General features: G+C 33.8%; 1 protein-coding gene across 4 annotated transcripts in view; it reads right to left on the reverse strand.

The window, feature by feature from the left end:
- LOC118188891 (alpha-tocopherol transfer protein-like) overlaps window positions 1-19,914 on the reverse strand; it is a 130,340-nt gene that overhangs the window by 37,798 nt on the left and 72,628 nt on the right. For all 4 annotated transcript variants that reach the window (XM_085818013.1, XM_085818015.1, XM_035359412.2 and 1 more), the window contains exon 3: window positions 10,111-10,353. In XM_085818013.1, the coding sequence (XP_085674139.1) occupies window positions 10,111-10,353 (243 nt within the window). The remainder of the gene's footprint in view (window positions 1-10,110; window positions 10,354-19,914) is intronic.

Raw genomic sequence — 19,914 nt, forward strand, 5'->3', positions numbered from 1 at the left:
AGAAAGTATTTTAGGAAGAAGCTCTATAAATAGAAAAAAAATAATGCATAATTTTAATATTAATAATACTGATCTTAATTTTTGTACCTTAACCGAATAAAATCGAATTACCTTAATTTTTTTTTCTAATGTAATTAACGAAAACTTGTGAAAATATTTCATTCAAATTAAACCATTCTGAGAAAACTGTCTTGTGAAAAGTATAGCATTTAATTCAGTTCAGAATGAAATGTTGTTTAAAAATATGTTGTTTTCACATACTTAGGACTCTGAAGTGTTGTAGAAAAAGAAAATATATACATTTATATGTATATTTGCGACGTAATTACAAAATATTTACACCCGAACGCGTCAAATCCCATAGAACTCAATGGTAAATGACCCAATGTTTTGGTCACCACGTAGGGATCGCCGGTGCTTCAGAGCAGGGTACGGAGAAACTTGTTTAGGGCGACTCCTTCTTACTTCCTACCTCCATGTTTTGTCACAGCCGCTGTGTGGGTATTAGGCTCCCCTTGTACAAATTGAAATTTGGCGCCCCTTTATGGGGTTCTGTTGCACTCCTATAAAGTGCTGCAAATTATATGTGAAATACTCTTTTACAGTATTTCAAAATTTGACTTTCAAATTGAAAAGCTTTAAAATTATAATATTAAAACACGTGTTTGTCTTATTATTTTTTTATTATTTCATAAGTTTAAAAAACAAAACAATGATAACCATTTTTTAAGCAAAATACAAAAATTAGAATATATATTCAAATATTGATTCTCCTTGCTTTATCAGCTAAAAACGCGCGCATCAATTCCTTCATATTTAATTTATTCAAAATTTCTCTCTCTATGGATGTAATTGACAAGTCCGATAATCTCTCCTGCGCCATGGTAGATCGCATGTAGTTTTTTTCATAATTTTAAGTTTTGGAAAACTTTCTCGAGTAGCCACCGAAACTGACAGGGTTAAAGAAATCCGTAAAGCTATTGCAATATTTTGAAATGTATCGGTAAGATTGTTTTCATAAATATAATTTAAAACATCAATAGGTGACATATCCTCTTTGGTAAAACATTGCAAGATTTTATTTCTTCGAACAAATTTAATCCATCAATATCCTTTTCATTAACATTTTTAGTATCCATTAATTTTTGTTCGAATTCTTTACAAGGTTTTAAAATTTCATTGCCACTCCAGTTTTTTAAATTAGGTATATAGTGAACTACTAATGTTACATACTACTTACCTTGAAGTAATTGTAATGTTCTTTTAATTAACTGAATATTTCAGTAATTGAAGAATAGTAGTGTTTAATATTATATTGTTACGAATTTGGTATTTAAAAAGCTAATGTTAGTTCAATTATAGATTGAATGGTTTTGTTTCTCGCGCAGTGCAGCGCGTGGCGAGTGTTGGAAGAAGGCTGGGCCGGAGGGGTTAAAAGTATAAGAGCGCGTGCGTTGGATAAATAAGTGTCTCTTTTTGATTTTGGGAGGGTGCTGGAGGGTTCTAGCGCGTGATTTTGGAATCTTATAGAAGGAGGAAAACATCTCAGTTTGTAGCAGTTGTTTAGTTTGTTGTTGTTTAGAAAACTACTGTTGTGGATTGTAGCGAATTCGCGGATTAGCTTTCTTTAGTTGTTTTGAATTACGTTCTATTGGACATTTGAGTAGTTAAAAGATAACTACTGTGAGATATTGTAATACTGCATGATAATTTGAGAAAATTTAAGCATTTTTGTTGTGATAATAATAAATTTTTGTTCATTTTTCATCGGACTTGTGCATTCATTTCATAACGAAGCCGTACGCACGCAACAATTTTTGGTGTCAGAAGTGGGATTTGAATGCCAATAACAAGAGCGATGGAAGAACAATTCAGGCAAATGATGACTGCATTTGCTGCTTTCCAAGAAAAGATGGAAGGAGCCGTCAACTCCGTTAAGGAAGATATAAAAGCTGTACAAGAGAAAATGGATGCTGGTCAAATATCCGTTAAGGAAGAAATGAAATTGGGCCAGGAATGCGTTAAGGAAGAGATGAAATCCCTTAAAGACGAGATGAAAGCAGGTCAGGACGAAATGAAAAGAGAAATTACCTGCGTAATAGAAAATAAATTTGAGGCTATGGAAGGCAGAATAGACGCGGTTGAAACTAAAGTTGGACAAATAGAAGAAAGAGTTTCTTCGGTAAAAGAACAAGTAGAAGAAAGAATTTCTTCTGTAAAAGAACATATAGAAGAGAGAGTTTCTGCCGTCGAACAACAAATTGATGATAGGGTTTCTGCTGCCGTCACCAAAGAAGTTGACAGCCTAAAGAAGTGCATAGCGACGGTAGGAAACAATTCTGAAGGTTTTAAATTTTTATCGATGCCTGCTCGTTCCGTTCTGAAACTATCTACATATGATGGGAAGACCTCCTGGCAGGTGTATAGGACACAATTTTCTATCGTTGCGGATGCGAATGGATGGGATTCCCAAGCTAAGGCCTGTCATCTCGCCGCTTCTCTGAGAGCAGATGCAGCGGATATCCTGCAGACGCTTCCCGAAAATCAAAGGCTAGATTTCGAAGCTCTATCCGGCGCTTTGGAGCTGCGCTTCGGCGAGAAATGTTTAAAAGACTACAGCAGGCTCCAATTAAAATCTCGTCAACAGCAGCCTACCGAAACACTTCAGGAGCTCGCCGCGGATGTTGAAAGGCTGTCCCATCTCGCCTTTTCGGAATGCCCGACAGAAACAAGGGAAATCCTGTCCTTACAATACTTTATCGACGGCATCCAAGATGCTGAAATACAGAAAGCTCTTCGAATGGCAGATGTAAAGGACATAAAAAGCGCTCTGTTGTACGCCATGAAGTTCGAGGCAGCCCAGCAAGCAACTAGTAGAGATCGCTACCCAGTTAGAGCTGTGCGAGTCCATGAGCCAGTGGATCAACTGATGGCTCGTTTAGATGATTTAGCCAGACAAGTCGAAGATTTGATACGGAGTAGGAGCGAGAAGAAAGTGGCTCTAAGGTGTTGGAGATGTGGTAGTGAAGGTCACCTAAGACGGAAATGCAGAACACCCCAGGGTACGGAATATAAAGCAGATGATTTTACCAAGCTCACCTTAAAGTCAGTGGCTTGAGACGGAACAGAAGTGAAAAGAAACTAATTCTTAAGTGCTGGAACTGCGGAGTCGAAGGCCACATACGAAGAAACTGCAGAACACCCCGAGGTACGGAAAATAAGACCATTTCCCAGCAACAACGCAGTAAACAAATTAGTGACCATGTCGAGGAACGGAGGTTGCCAGATAGTGAAAAACCTTGTTTTAAAGCTCTTAAAATTTACACAGTGAGTGGCAACAATAACGGACTGTCCATCAATGGGAATATCGATGGAGTTCCTTGCAGTATGATCATTGACACAGGAGCTAATGTTACCATCATTAGGAAAGATTTAGCTGAACAGTTTAAAGATAAACTTATTTGGACGCCATCCTGTGTTACCCTGAAGACTGCGTCTGGTGACAAGATCGACATAACTGGGAAGTTAAACGTAAACATCACGTTTGGAAGTGCCGCCTACCATCACACAGCATATGTGGCGGATATTACAGATCCATGCATACTCGGATTGGACTTTTTAAGGAAATACAATTTTTCCTTAGACTTGAAAAACAACAAACTGCTTTCAGGATCTGAAGACATGACTATCCGTCCTAAGAAGGGATCCTCACCTGGAAATGCCGACGCTTTGTCCGAAAGAACCAGCTCGAGAAACAGCCGAAATCATGCTAGGGTCGAAAAGAAACACCAGACTACCAGCTATTCTCCATCTCAGATGCTCTTCGGTCGAGACCTTCGTCTGCCTTGTGACCGCCTGTTTCATCGCCGTACGGATGCGCCTTCATCGCCTGAGGAACACATCCAAGATGTCAAGGCCCGTTTTGAAGTGATGCACCGTTCCGCACGAAAGCGAGTGAACTTGGCGACGGAGAAAGTGAAGACCAGATGCGACACAAGAGCTACTAGACAGAGATCCAACAAAGGAGACAAGGTGTGGTTGTGGAACCCAATTCAACGAAAAAGACTGAGCCCTAAATTACAGTCACCTTCGGATGGTCCATATACAGTGCTGAACACGAATGACGTCGTGGTTCGGATCCGTGAGTCTTCGAACTCTTACGACAGGTTAGCTTATTACTATGGCCATAGTACGTAATGTAAATAATTGTAAATAGTATCAGACCATGGTCCTTTTTGTTTATAAATGTGTATTTGATTTGATTTGTATTTAGTATTTGATTTGCATTCAGTATTTGATTTGTATTTAGTATTTGATTTGTATTTAGTATTTGTTTTGTATTTAGTATTTGATAGCATTTGATTTGTTTAAGTTAGTTATTGCATTTATTGTTTATATTGTTTGATATTGTAATGTAATGTTTATGCTTCAGTTGCATTTATGCCACAGTTGTAAGTTTAGCTTCCTGTCCAGGGATTGTACTGCCCGGGACGTGCAGTCCTTGGGAAGGGGGCAGTGTTACGAATTTGGTATTTAAAAAGCTAATGTTAGTTCAATTATAGATTGAATGGTTTTGTTTCTCGCGCAGTGCAGCGCGTGGCGAGTGTTGGAAGAAGGCTGGGCCGGAGGGGTTAAAAGTACAAGAGCGCGTGCGTTGGATAAATAAGTGTCTCTTTTTGATTTCGGGAGGGTGCTGGAGGGTTCTAGCGCGTGATTTTGGAATCTTATAGAAGGATCTCAGTTTGTAGTAGTTGTTTAGTTTGTTGTTGTTTAGAAAACTACTGTTGTGGATTGTAGCGAATTCGCGGATTAGCGTTCTTTAGCTGTTTTGAATTACGTTCTATTGGACATTTGAGTAGTTAAAAGATAACTACTGTGAGATATTGTAATACTGCATGATAATTTGAGAAAATTTAAGCATTTTTGTTGTGATAATAATAAATTTTTGTTCATTTTTCATCGGACTTGTGCATTCATTTCATAACGAACCCGTACGCACGCAACAATATTGTAAAATTCAACCTTAAAGTTTTGTTGGTTGGTTTGTTCATCTTGACATAGTTTCTTTCTCAACCTGTTTCGACTTCGTGGAAAATCAGTATCCACCCCCAAGTCATCAGCAATGATACTTGCATTGGCAATTGCATGTTCATACGTTTCATCTGATCTACGATTATTTAATTCTGATATAAGATTTTTGTATTTCATTTACCGCATTTACTAAATTTAAAATATCGTCTCAGATGTTAATGGAATTTAAACGACAAATGAATTTAAACGACGAAATTATCTGAATCAACTTTTTTTCTTGAGTTCTTGATTCCATGTGTCTTGTTTGACCTTCTTGATTATTTATTAACGCTCTCAAATTTCCCTTTAAATCGTTTTCCAACGGTCTTAAAGCTTGAATTCTACTTTCCGATCTGGTGCAGGAGAGCGGCTTTAAATTTTCAACATACCGTTGCAAAATAGACCAACGTTTAACGTAATGAAAAAATCTGATGTGTACACCACATGACTTCCTTGTACGGAATATTAAATTATGCGCATTTTTTCTTGCATTTCATTTAAACTTATTGGATTGAATTAAATCTACTTCACCGACAGCGCATAAACCACAATAGAATAAATGCATTCTTTAAAATTCACTCTAGTATTTGTTTACCATAGCGACACTCTGGCGCTAGATTCACTTAACAGTATTATATTTCGTTCATATTATAACTCATAATGCACAAAATTTATATCATTTAAAGAATTATCTAATCGTTGTCACATGTTCTATTCAAATACTATAATAAAGCTAGAACGCTGTATAAAAGAAATTAAGCAAACAAAAGAAAAAAGAAACAGTTTTTCACAGACGATTAAGTATTTCTAATTCAATTAATTCAGTTCTCACTTCGCGACAAGGCAAAAATACATAAAAAGTCAAAATATCTGTATTAAAAGTTACGAAGTAAATCTCAAACACTTATTTCCTCGAAAAAATTCCAGAAAGGATTAAGCATGATTTAATTCGCAATAATAAATGAAGGCGTTATCTTTGTTATTGCGAAGCTAAGTTTCTCCAGATTGACAACAAATCCACTATTCTGCTGTTTCAAATGTAAACAAGCAATGGCCGCCATCAAACACATTATTAGGCTTAGTGGCGCTTAAACAACTTTAAAATTGTTGATAATTCTAAAAATATTGCATACAGATTTACTAAAGACATAAAAACCTTAAACGGAAGATAAGAACAACATAATTCAATCATTTTTAAAGCAAAAAATGTACAATTTACAAACATGTAAGCGTAAAGAAACTGAGATCACTGAGCAGGGTAACAGAGTGGATACATATATAAATATATTTATATACGTTTGGTGCGGCCGATTGCAACCAAAATACGAGGTGCACATTTACATGTATTAGCAGTCCTATATACAAAATTTCAACGTTCTGAGGCTACTCGTTTTTGAGTTATGCTAGATACGTACGTACGTACATACGTTCGTACAGACGCCACGAAAAATTCTTTTTAAATTTAGAATTTAAAATTCAGAATTCATTTTAAAGCAGTTTTATAATTTTTTTGGTGGAAGAGAGTCTTTTATTCTGTCCTTACGTACAGCTATCACGCAAAAACATCGTCAAATTTCATTCGTCAAACATCGTTAAACATTCAAAATGGATATTTTCGTTGAAATATGGTGCCTGAAACTTTTCGCGATTACAATACTTCCTTTTTACTTCGTACAAGGAAGTAAAAAAGTAGTTGTAAAGTTTCTGCACTACTCCGAAAAAATTAAACCGTTTCGAAGGAAATTTTAGGTGCATCATTTACAACTAGATTAGAGAATGGGCAGGGCAAGGGATATAGAGTGCCCTCAAATTATTTTCAATAATTTTTTGTTGCAATCCTTTGTGCTTTCCTCTCATATTAGCACCATTATCATAAGATTGGCCTCGTAAATCTGATAAATTTAGTTCTAACGATTTTAAATGTCCATTTATGAATTTAAACAAGACTTGTCCAGTAGTGACGTCGACAGATTGAAATACTAAAACATGTTCTTCAATTTTGGGCTTTATTCGTTTCTCGTTCGTATAAACAAATCGAATTACAACAGTCAATTGTTCGGTATGACTAACATCAGGTGTAGTATCCAGAATTAGTGAGTAATATTTTGACGATTTAATAATATGTAGTAAATGCTTTTTAATTCCTTCTGAAACAATGCTTATAATTTCATTCCTTATTTGATCCCCTAAGTAAGGAGGAATGTTCTTTTGAGACGTTTGAATTTTGTGGAAATGTTCAACGATTATTGGATCAAACTGTACTATGGTTTCAACGAACTTCAAAAAATTTCCATTATCACTATGATACAACTCTTTCGAAAAACCTCTAAATGCAAGGCATTGCCGTGCTAAATATTGAATTAAATAACTAAGCCGTTCAATAACCGATTGCCAGTTAACCTTTTCTGCATCATAAAAGTCTTTATTGAGCTACATCAATAGTACATAAATTACGCAAAGACATTTCTCAAGTTCACTGCATTTTGAACTATATTTTAGGTGATTGCTTTCATGTACTTCTAAAAGGTGGGTTAAATGTGCCCAATCATTACCTCCATCCTTAATAAGCTGTGAATACTTCTTACTGAATAGTTTACATGGGAAGCCAAAAACTGCATTTCGGGAATTTGAATGTACTAAATAATTTCTAAATACTTTTTCTCCATTCGGTAATAGAACGATTCTGAAAACTTTCTGCCAGAATTATCTCTCGGAAAATGTTTGGTTATCAAGCGGGGAGGGTCATTTTCAATTAAATAATCTCCGATTTTTATAGAAATTGTATCAGGCCAGGTAGTTGGATCGTTTAATTGAAAGTCAAAATCTTCATTTTGAGATATTACGTTATTACTCGGCTAATTTTCTACGTCAACATCTACTATTGGTACAAATCGTGGCTTCTTCTTGACCATATTCTGATGAATTTGCATTTTGAGATAAATTTTCATTATGAAATTCCAAACCAGTCCTAGTTTAAATAGTCCTAGTTCAATTGCTTGTCCGCCTAATCCTATTTTGTTTCTGAGATATTTATTTAGAGATCCCGCCAGTTTTTGATTAGCTTCCTCTCGTTGCAATTTGCTTTTTCTATTTTGTGCTCCAGACTTATTCAACTTTTTTAACATCTTTCTAAAAAAAATGTTTATTGCACTAAATAAACAAATTTAATTTTCATTCCATATACAAAATGCATCATATGATTTTCTCTCAATATACTATTTCGAAATCGAAATCGAGTCAATGGCTAGGCGGCAATTAGTAGCCAACCGCTACTTTAACCGTCTCTGTTGGTAAATTGCCCTAAGGCGTTAATATACTATTTGAAATCGATAGCCCATTTATGTCACTTGCTACTAAATAAAGATTCAGATAAAAAAAAGTAATTTGACTGAAAATTTAGATTTTTTTTTTTTTCCCCAGAAAATTTATTTCTAAGAATATAGTGCGAAATTTTTTCTTCTTTCTGCTGATTCAAAATATTTAAGTAAATTGAACCAATATCAATACAAATTACTAAAACGCATTTTTTATAAGCAATTGAAATATTGAAAACATCTCAGGTGCGTGATGATTATAAACTATTCATGAAAAAGAGCTATAATTATTAGTAATTTTTTTCGATTATTTGGAAATTGTAATTGTATATCAGAAATAGATAAATCAAATTCTGCCCAATTAGGGGTAAGATTTATCTGGGTTTTATAGAGATAAATGAAAATTTGCTTTTTTTTTTTTTGTGTGTGTGTGTGTATATGTAATTATGGCAAAGCCTCGAGGGCTATCTGCCTAAGAGGAGGGATGCCTTCGTGGAGGACTTTCTAAGGGAAACTGTCTCGTATACACGTTACACATGGGGAAAACCACGAAAACGCCCATGCAGCCAGCCCGTTCGCGGGATTCGAACCTCGGACCGAACTACCAGTGTTCAGCAACGTTACCGCTCGGCCGCTGGTGGGCCTTAAATTTGCTTTTTTAATTATTTTGTTAATTTGAAATATAAAAATTTTTCTTAATGAATTGTTTCTGCGTGTGTGCCCTTGAATGTAAGAATCAGTAATCCGTCACATGGCCCTTTTTGGGACTAAAATGGTAAACTAGAACCTGCGATAGGTATCTGGTTTACCTCACAAAGTGTAACTAAATCTAAAATAAAAAGACTGAATAAATTTGCATGTAGTACTCAGAAAAGACAGCCACTTGAGAGGATCGAGCGAGCGCATTGCTGAGTTGTTTTACCACATGCAAAAATACCAAGAACGAATACTATTAAACACACAAAACAAAGAAAAAATAGAAAATAAAAAATAGCAAAATACATGTGCCCTTAACGTGATGAAAATATATTTGAGAATACAATAATAATTTTGAATGGCTAGTTTTGGTTGCCACATTTGAAAAATGTATGTATATTATCATTGCGGGAAAAAAAATTAAACAACGACTTGGAGCCGCAACACCTTCTCAGTACATAAAGAATAAATACTTATACGCCGATACAAAACATTCCCAATTCCTGTTGTTACATGTTACAAATTTTTAGATTTTTAACACGTTCCGTGTGGTAGCGCAGACTCCATACGGAACGTGCTTTTATTGTTCATATCGGCAATCAAGTTTTGTTTTACACAAACGAAAACAACCCGCAGAAAAGAAAACAAAAGTAAAAAAAAAAAAAAAAAAATTAAAATATAAAATTAAAGTAAAAAATAAAATCTCATTTTATTGCATAGACAATATAAAACAGGCAAAATTGCAAGCGTATAATTAACAACTTAAGTAACATTAAATTAAAAAAAAGTATAAGTACTATAAATTTTAGAGCCCCACCTGGCTCAGGAGTCCTTGTGCGGTGAACAATTTCGCCACACCCAACGCGTCGGCCCTGACTTCTGTTTCATGTTTTTAAGAACACTTCTTGAAAACAAGATTCAACCACAGGATTAAAGTATTGAAGCACATTTATCTGTCAAAAAACTGACAGACGCGCACAGATTTAAAAAAAAAAGTACAAATAATATCTTTTATAATAAGATATTTTACCTGGTCTCAGAATCCCCACATTGCAACCGTCAGGATCTCTCAATGGTTGGTTCGTCAAGTGATTCATTTGTAGTACGTGTATCAGCTTTGAAGGCTTGATGTCAAAATACACACCAGAATATTTCTCCTTAAGATAATAGAAATTACAGAGAGCTTGAAATGCTTTCTCAATATGAAATTTTTTCCATCGAAGGAATGATAAAAGAAAGATGTTGTCCATGAAAGGCTCGAAACCAGTTTTTTCTATGAAAAAAAAAGTAAATAAGATAAATCAAAGTTCATAAAAGATATAAATTTAAGACATAATTTTTGAAATAAATAAAATTTAAAAGATAGTACAATATTTCATTTCTAAATTACTAAAGCGAATTAGAAACATTAAATAGATCCCAAAACGTTTTATATATACATAATATCAAATGTTGTATGATCTTAAATTCATTTAGTGCGAAAACAAGTTATTACTACTTGCGCAATTGCTGCAAAGTAAGTTAATAATAATTTATTTACTAAATAATATTGATTAATTGATTATATTATCTCCTAAGTTTAATTATAGTATTATTATCTTAAAAGAGTGAATCCATACTAGTAAGTTATATTTTGAAAGATGTTTGAAGTAACTTGAAAGTAAAATGTTAAAAATGTTTTAACGGGGACTGGAATTAAATCATGAATAACAAAATTTCAATTGTAAGATGAATAAATTAAAGGCAAGAATTAGATTAAGTGCATGTAATCATTGTCATTGATCGGAAATTAGTTGACTTTTCAGGGGGAATAAACCAACTCCCGTTCAATGAACAATAATTAATAAATAAATACGAAGGTGCTTCGTCTTTATTCGAGCAATAAGGTTAAGCGAAACCGGCAATTCAAGTCAGGCCAAATATTTCCGTGAATAGAAGGGATTATGAACCAATGCTGATATTCAAAGAACTTATTCCAATTAAGCATTTTAGTCAATACAATTTTGAGTGAAAAGCAATTTCTGCAGATAATTTCGAAAATGCTCGAGTAACCATCCCTCGACAACCTCGTGTTTATGCATTTGAGTTCAATATTATTTGTAAAAATTAAACATTGGAAATTGTCATTATGAAATAGAATTCAAAGTAGTTGAAATAAACATTAGAAAATTACAAAATATAAGATAAATAATGCAAACTTTGTAAAAACAAATCAAAAATAATATAAAAATAAAAAAATATAAGAAGAAAAGTGAATGTACATGAAGATATAAAGGCCAGAAAAAGTATTAATTAACTTACGTTCTTTCTAGTGGGGAGTGGGTCAAGTGTTCTCTTCGCGTCTGACTCAGAAGTGTAGTGTTTCCGAAAATTCTTAGTGGCAGCGGGGGCTATGAATAATATCAGTCGGTAAGACTTGGACTTTGCATTATTTATCTTTATTTTGTAATTGGTAATTTGTAAAGATATATATAATATTATAATGTATACTTGTATATACTAATATATATATAGTACATATTTATAAATATATGCTATATATAAGTATATATTATATATATATCGCAATATCTCACAGTAGTTATATTTTAAACTACTAAAACGTTGAACAGAATTCAATTCAAAATACTGAGAAATCTAATTCGATCTCACCGTGAATTCGCTACAATCAATAACAGAACTAAGTAAACAACTAAATTGAGATGTTTTCCTCCAGCTTTTATAAGCTTTTTAATCATGCATGAGATCATTCTAGTATTTTCTCGATTTGTCTGGATAGCAAACGAGTACAATTACGGGATATCTATTTATTAAAATGTTAAATGCGCGTGCTGCTTTATTTCAATTTTTCCAGCGTAACATTCTCTTCAAATAAGTCTCGTGCTGCATTGCATGGGAATATAAAACAATTTTAATTACAAATTCTACTAAAAATAACTAAATAATTATAAAAACCATAACAGTATATATATATAATATATACTTATGTATAGTATATATTAATAAAAATGTATACTTATTCTACCTCAACTTCAACTATTACCGCATTCAGTAGAATCATTTGGGGCACTATTTACAGGGTTCGTACACATTTCTGCACACGGAAATTAAGTACTTTTAAGGACCATTAATGAAAAAAATTAAGGACCTATGAGCAAATGGGAACTGAATAAATTCAATTAAAAATATTATTCTATGCCTGAATTTCACTTTTGTAATACCATCCTAAAAATAAAATAGATCCCGAAGTAGTATGCATTATTACTAAACATGAATTAACTAACATAATTATTAATACGTTTGAGAATAAAATAAACTTCATGCGGTTTATCAAGTAGCATTAAATATTTTATACTTATAATAGTTGGCCATATGTAAAAGAAGATAAGTGACATTCACGTTTTACTAACAGTTAGTTTTATGCTTTTTTTTTTTTTTTTTTTTTTTTTTTTTTTATGTCTCATTTTGTCACATACTTGGTCAGTCTAGAGGTTTAGTAAATAGTAGGGAGATTTTATGTCAAACGGCATAGGTTAAAATGAGAAGTGAGATCATAATCAGCATGATTCATAACAAAAGACTGAATGTTGTCCCTCTGCTGCTTGCGTATAGAGAGACCTGCTGATTGGAACAAACCTGAAAGGCTTGATGTAGGCACGGTTGGCAAGTGTTGAAAGTTATTCAAGCTCTGCTTAATGCAGTTAATGTCACAGCTTTGTGTAGAGTTTCAGGGGTTGTAACCCAGTTAATGTACTTTAAGGCTCCAATAAGCCATTAAAGCGCCAGAGGTGATAAGATGTTTTATATATAAGTCTCAGTAGATGCAAGGAATAAGTTTTACTTGATGGTGTTGATGGTTACTTGATGGGTGTTGGATGATGGTTCTCCACACAAAGGATTTGGCGATTGGATTCTCTAAAACCCCCAGTCGCCCTTTAAAAGGGAGAGTATATAAGGTATTCCTCCCACCTTCTTGGCGACCCTTCGTGGTGTAGCACACCACTGGTAGCGGTATTCCAGATATCCGCGGTTCGATTCCCGGCGAAGGCGTTGTTAATTTTTTATCTTTCCTGCTTTCAAAAATACCTAATGTCTCTACAAGCCTTCCCAAACCTTTTTTGCTAGTTTATATCGATTTCCTTCTCTTTAATTATCGATCTTTTGTGACAATAATTAGTTTATTTATTTTATTAGATTATGGCAAAGCACTCAAGGGCTATCTGCCTTAAGGGAGGGATGCCTTCGTGGAGGAATTTCTAAGGGAAACTGGCTCGTATACACGTTACACATGGGGAAAACCACGAAAACGCCCATGCAGCCAGCCCGTTCGCGGGATTCGAATCTCGGACCGAACTACCAGTGTTCAGCGACGTTACCGCTCGGCCGCTAGTGGGCCCATTGTGACAATAATTAGAAATGTGTCTCAATATGCAAACCAATGTTCTCGCTAGTTTCTGTGTGCTTTATCTATTAACTTGTCAACCTCTCCACAATGTACCTATGAGGGTTTACTTGATCTGGTAAAAGTTAAATAGTCCCCCCCCCCGCCGATAGACGTGAAGCAAATTATCGCTGTATCTGAAAGTAACTACAATATCAGACAAAGAACTTAAAACATGAATTCATGTTCTGATGCTAACAAAGTTAATTACAGCTCACGGTGACGTAATTAAACAAGAACAGTCAAATTCAAACTAAAAATGTGGACTAGTGGTCAAAGATAATACAATTTAATTTTAATTTATTCTGGCTCAGTAACTCTATCATATGAGGAAACAGAAATGGGAAGTTATAGTAAAGGCTGAAATGATAAACAATTGGGTAATTTACATAATAATAACTGTACATATCTTTGAAGAATAATTTTCTTTATGTATTCGGTTTCTTTCTTCAACGTATTTCCTTTTAATTTTAGAATTTTTGGATTTAATTAAGGATTTCTGTTACTCTAAAAAACACTAAATGCATTTAGAATGTACACAAAAAGTGGCTAATTTTATTTCTTTAGTAATATGAACATTCAGAAGAAATATGAAATATCTATGGTTAAGGCCGGTTACAGAGCAGGTGTGGCAGAATTTTTAGAATTTAGTGACACACAGAACAACAAAATCTAGAAATGGAATTGCATCAGGTGGGAAAATTTATAGCACCAGTTCTGTGTAAGATGTACTTAGACACATTAGATGAATCTTTTAAATTGTAAGTTTTCAATTTCTTTATTAATGCCTGCCCAAGTGATAAGATTAGAAGCATTTTTGATATTTTCCATGCTTTTGTCTAGTGAAAAGTAGAGAAAATAAAGTGAAGATAAACATGTTAAGAAAAAAAGATTCTAGTATCAGGAGTAAAACATTCAAATAGTATTATGTTTCCATTGTTCTCCCAGACGTTCTCCAAAAAAAAAAAAAAAAGAAATTCATCGCAAACTTTCTGTAAAATGCATCCATTACGTGTTGATATGTTGAGACCATGGAGATATTTTTCATTTTGTCACATATTTCTCGAATCTCCTAGAATCGTGGGTCTATAAATTTTGCCTTCGAATCCTTCTAAACTTTCCATGCTGCAATGTCAAAAATACTAAAGAAAAATTATCCCTACCAATTCCGTAACAGCAAAAAGTCAGAAATATTTTGAAAAAAAAGAAGGAGAGAAGAAGTGTAAAATTAATTTTATAGAGAAAACTGATGCATATTCTGAGAATTTTGAATATTCCGAGACAATTACATGGGAAAAACGCTTACTATGATAAAATTAAAAAGAAGACATTTTAATTAATTACATAGCTAATTTTGCTTTTACTAAGAGCTGTTTCGTAAATTATGCTTTATAGCTATATACCTTGTTTATTTTTCATATTTAAAATATTGTATAATAAGTTGCCAAATGAAACTTTATAATATGACAGCGAAAAATAAAAATGTTTTATTTTAATGTTATTTTTGAAATATAATTCAAATATATTACCATTATTTTAATGAAATTTATCAATGTTATGATGTTTTCAAAAAATCGCCGAAAAATTCTCAGATTCCGGAATAAAAAAATTTCTATAGAAACTGATCTTAAAATCGCCAAAATGTTGACAAGTTGTCAAATTTAGAACCATTTAATAAAAGAATTCACAACCCCCAAAGCGAAAAGTTGTTTAAAAGCTCTTTATTAGAAAAAATGAATTTCGAAATGATTATGTTTCACTTTTTGCTTAGAAACTCGAGTATCTCATCATTTATATTAGAAATAGAAACAAATTATAGTCATGCAACAGATCAAGAATCCTTAGAACAAAATTTTATTTATTAATTACTTACTAAACTACATTAAATATATTTTATGAAGGTTTATGCTGTCTTATTTCTGCATTATCATTCATCAGTTTCGACGTGTTAGGATTAGTTAAAAATCTTATTCCAGGTTTTGAAATACTGTTGTACTTTTGTTCTAAGGATTCTTGATCTGTTGCATAATTTGTGTTTTATAATTTAATTAATTTAATTCAGAATGATTTTAATCATTAACATGGCTTCTGACATAAAAATAAAACTTTGGTTTCTGGCCTACAAATCACTTTGTTAGGACGAGTATCTTGATTTGGTCCAAATTATAGTATTATTATTTTTAATTAATGAATTATATTGCTAAAGTTGGTTTGTTTTAACACATTCCTTAAATCAAGTAAATGGTTTTGGTACTGATTTTATAGTATTTCATTCATAACTTTCCGCCCTGTAGGGTTTGGAATGAAAAGTGCACAACTTCTTTTTTTTTTTATTTTATTAATTGAATATTATTTTTTAATTGCTGTAAATTTGTGTTTTTTGCAAACGTAGGTTAATTCCTTTACTTCTCTCGATAAACCAACTCCCCGAAGATAGCTGTTAAATTGGGACAACCTAAGCATCCATTTATGATCAACTGCAATTTGTACTTTTTTACATCTTCACAACAGTATTTTTTCATGAAGCATGAAAGCGATGGTAAATTACCATAGTAGTAAGATAAGAAAGTGAGAATCATACTGTTAAAGTTTGGTTAAGAATAATTCAGTTGTGGTTTTATTTTGTTCCTGATGGCTAATTAAGGATTTAGTTCGCAAATTTTGACATCAGTATTGGCTGAAGCATTAAGTAAGTAATGCTACCATCATTAGCGTTACTGTACATAATAATGGTATTGCAACTATTAGCTTCGTCACATAAAGTCTGGACGGAACGCAAACGGCGAGCTGCTAAGTGGTATTGTACATGGTAGAAAAAGGATCGGTCCTCGTACCCAACGGCATAACAAGCAAAATATCTTGGAATCATAATTAATGACAACCTCACCTGGGGAAATCACATTCAACATGTCAAGAAGAAAGCTAATTATGTTTTCCACTGCCTTCTCCCACTACTAGGTAAATACTCAAGATTGGACTTGGGCAAGAAAAGGCATATCTATCTCTCAGTCATAAGACCAATAATGACTTATGCCTCCCCTGCCTGGGCCGCTGCAATGGAAGCAAACATTAACTAGCTACAAATTCTACAGTCTAAAATCCTAAGATGCATGACAAATACGCACTACTTTGTGAGAAACGAACAACTTCATCAGGATCTGAAAATTGAATATGTAAAAGACTACCTCCTTTTAACAAATAGGAAATTCTTCAACTCTGCCAAATAATGCGATTTCCTTACTTATTTTGGAACCTTCCATCATGAATGAGGATAGATATCTCCGACCTCTCGCAGCTCATATGTTTGCCGAAAATCAGAATTTTTCCACCGAACTGAATTTATCGTGTATTTTCCGGATTGGATATGACGTCACTGCCTACCATCAGTTTATTATTCTCATTCCAGGGCGTGCTGTTTTATTATTTCTCAGATCTGTGCTGTCTTGCGGTCTCCCCTTCTCACAATGCTTTCAAGCACCAGGAAAACTTTACTGTCAAGCGGCCCACAGGACAGTTATTTCAAAGAGCCATTCGCGGCATTTGGACTTTACTGTCAAGCGGCCCACCGGACAGTTATTTCAAAGAGCCATTCGCGGCATATCAGCGGCATTTGGACTTGGACCCAACGGCATTTTCTACCGTAGATGGCGGAGACGATGTCTGGTTATACGAACTACGAAATTTCCGGGGCGGGTGGATTGGTGGAGGTGGTCCCATAGCTTGGCCACCAAGATCACCAAATCTCTCGTGTATAGACTTTTTCCTGTGGGGCCATATGAAAACCCTTAATCTGCGAATGCTCCGTTGGAACGGATATGGATCTAGTCGCCAGACTGGCCGTTGTTGCCGGCGATACTCGGGAAATGTCTGGTTCTTCGCAAATGTGCGTCAGTCCATATTGCGCAAGTGTGAAGCCTGCATTACAGCTGGAGAAAGATCTTTTGAGTAATTTCTTTGAACATGTACATCAATTACATTTCTGTTAATATATAATCTGAAGTATCTCCTCTCATTCTTGCGTTGATTCTTTAAATATATTAGTGAAAAACTACCTTCTCACCGTTTGCATTCCGACCATACATTGCTCATGTAGCTACGTTCTTTCACTCCGTAAAGTTTTGCCCCTTGTTCAGGTTTACTTGGTATACATGTGTGTATGTGTAATGATAGCAGACTTAAAAGTAACAATATTGTAGAAACATTCATGGTGCAGAATGTTGATTCATAATGAAGAGCAAATTTAGCTATAATTGTTCCGTCTTTTCGGTAGATAGGTGGCGCTCTTGATGCGCGCCGATGAAAAATATTTCACTTGACGCTTGAACTTGAAGAATGACGCATGTTATACCTTTTTGACGCTTGATTGTATTTTCATGGCCGCTATAGGCGGAAGTAACATACTATATCATTAAGTTTATTGTTAACAAATGTTATTTCTATGTTCTGTGAAATCTTGAAGTTTTGATTTGAAATTCTAATGCTCTCCCAACTTGTTTCCTGAAAACGAAATCAACTTGAGAAATTATGACTCATGAAGAGACATCACACAATAATGATGTAGAGATTTTGATTGCGTAGATACTGAAGATGTCGATCCGTAATGAATAGGAACTAGGAGGCAGATTAAATATTCACCTTTATTTCAAAAAACATGTTCGGCCCAAAAACAACTTGGAATTCTAATCCATGGATTTCAAAATGTTTACATTTTTGACAGCTTTGCGGTTAAAAGAGAGCAGCAAGCAGTAGTCCAGTAGACTGAGATTTAAAAAAAAAAAAACAAGTCATTTATGTTCAGAATGAAGTCTTAATTCAGAATGAGTTAGTTTCGGCTTTCAATGCATTTGATTTGATAACTAATACTGCTATAAAATTATTGGCTGTTTTGAGTGTTTAGTTCCACTTATGTCACCAGCGCTATGTAAGAGCCATGTGACATGGATTAGTCTCGAAATGACGCAGTGCAAGAAAGAATTATTATTTTTAGAATAGAGAGGGGAAATACCCAAATTAAAACTAAGCCTCAAGGGGCATATTCAAAATTAAGAAAAGCCATGACTGACGAATTTTCGTTTGAAATAAATTCTACTAATTTAAATGAGCTGTTAAGTCAGAGGAAAGTGAAAAATACTAAATCGGCTCAAGAATATTTATTAAAGATGAAATAATTATGTAACTTTGAATAAATGACACCCGTGAAAACAAAATTATATTGTACGGCTGTGAAAACGTGCTTGAATTTAAAGAAAAACTGAAAGTATACGAAGAAATGAACGATGATTTTGCAAAAAATAAAGGTGCTTTCGATAGAACGAAAACGAAACGTGATTTTTAATGAGAGTTAACTCAAAAAACTAAAGTTTGAATTAAATTAAAGTATGATAGTAAATCTTACATGAAATGTAATAATGTTGCGTGCAAACGGGTTGCAATAGACTGAATGAATACAGGTCCGATGATAGATTGGTAAAATTTATTTCTATCAAAAGAAATACTTCAGAGATCTGGAAGTTTCCACAGAAATAGTCGTACAGCTTTTCACAATAACACACAGTACAATCAGTAACGGATATATCTCAGTACTGCGATCTCACGCTGAACTAACTGCCAGCAAAAACTGCCGACAGCAGATGCTTAGAAAATCTGTTTTCAATCAATTAAATACTAAGGAATTCATAAAGGTTCATAAAGATAAGGAATTCATAAAGAAATAAGACATAAATGTTTTAAACGTGAAGCTTTTGGTTATAAAGCTTCGGAATGTTCTAAAACAAATTCGAAAACAGAAGTAGCCACTTTTAATGCTGAATCAAAATTGAACAAAATTTTAATGATTGGTAATTTAACGGTAAAATCATTAATAGGCACTGGAAGTCAAGCTGCATTGCTTAGAAAATCTGTTTTCAATAAATTAAATAGCAAGGAAATACGTCCTTCGAATTCTGCTCTGATGAGATTTGGAGTATGCTGAGTGGGACCAATAAGCTTTTTTAAAGAAAGTATTCATATTGATGATTTTAACCCTTTGTTGCATCACGTCCACTCTAGTCGACAAAAGTTTAAATTTGTTTATTCTTCTGTAAATGCCTTAACAGATTCCATTCCTGTGTTTATTCATTCTATATTATTAGAACTTTCAACTGTCGATCATAGATGGCTGTATAGCATCACTAAGTAAAGCATTGCTATTTGGAAAATGGCTGCTACTTCTGTTTCCAAGTTAGTACAACTTCTCATAGTAAACATTATATAATATTGCTTACATTTCCTTATACTGCTATTTTTTATTCATAATTAGTCATTTCAGACATTTTATTTTAAATGTGAATTTGAGAAAATTGTGGAGTGGGTAGATAAAGACCTACCGAAAAGAGTGAATTGAAACCCAAATGT

Source organism: Stegodyphus dumicola, chromosome 6 (genome assembly GCF_044657685.1).
Source record: "Stegodyphus dumicola isolate Sdum_Otavi_A_Nest chromosome 6, ASM4465768v1".
Taxonomy (NCBI): Eukaryota; Metazoa; Arthropoda; class Arachnida; order Araneae; family Eresidae; genus Stegodyphus; species Stegodyphus dumicola.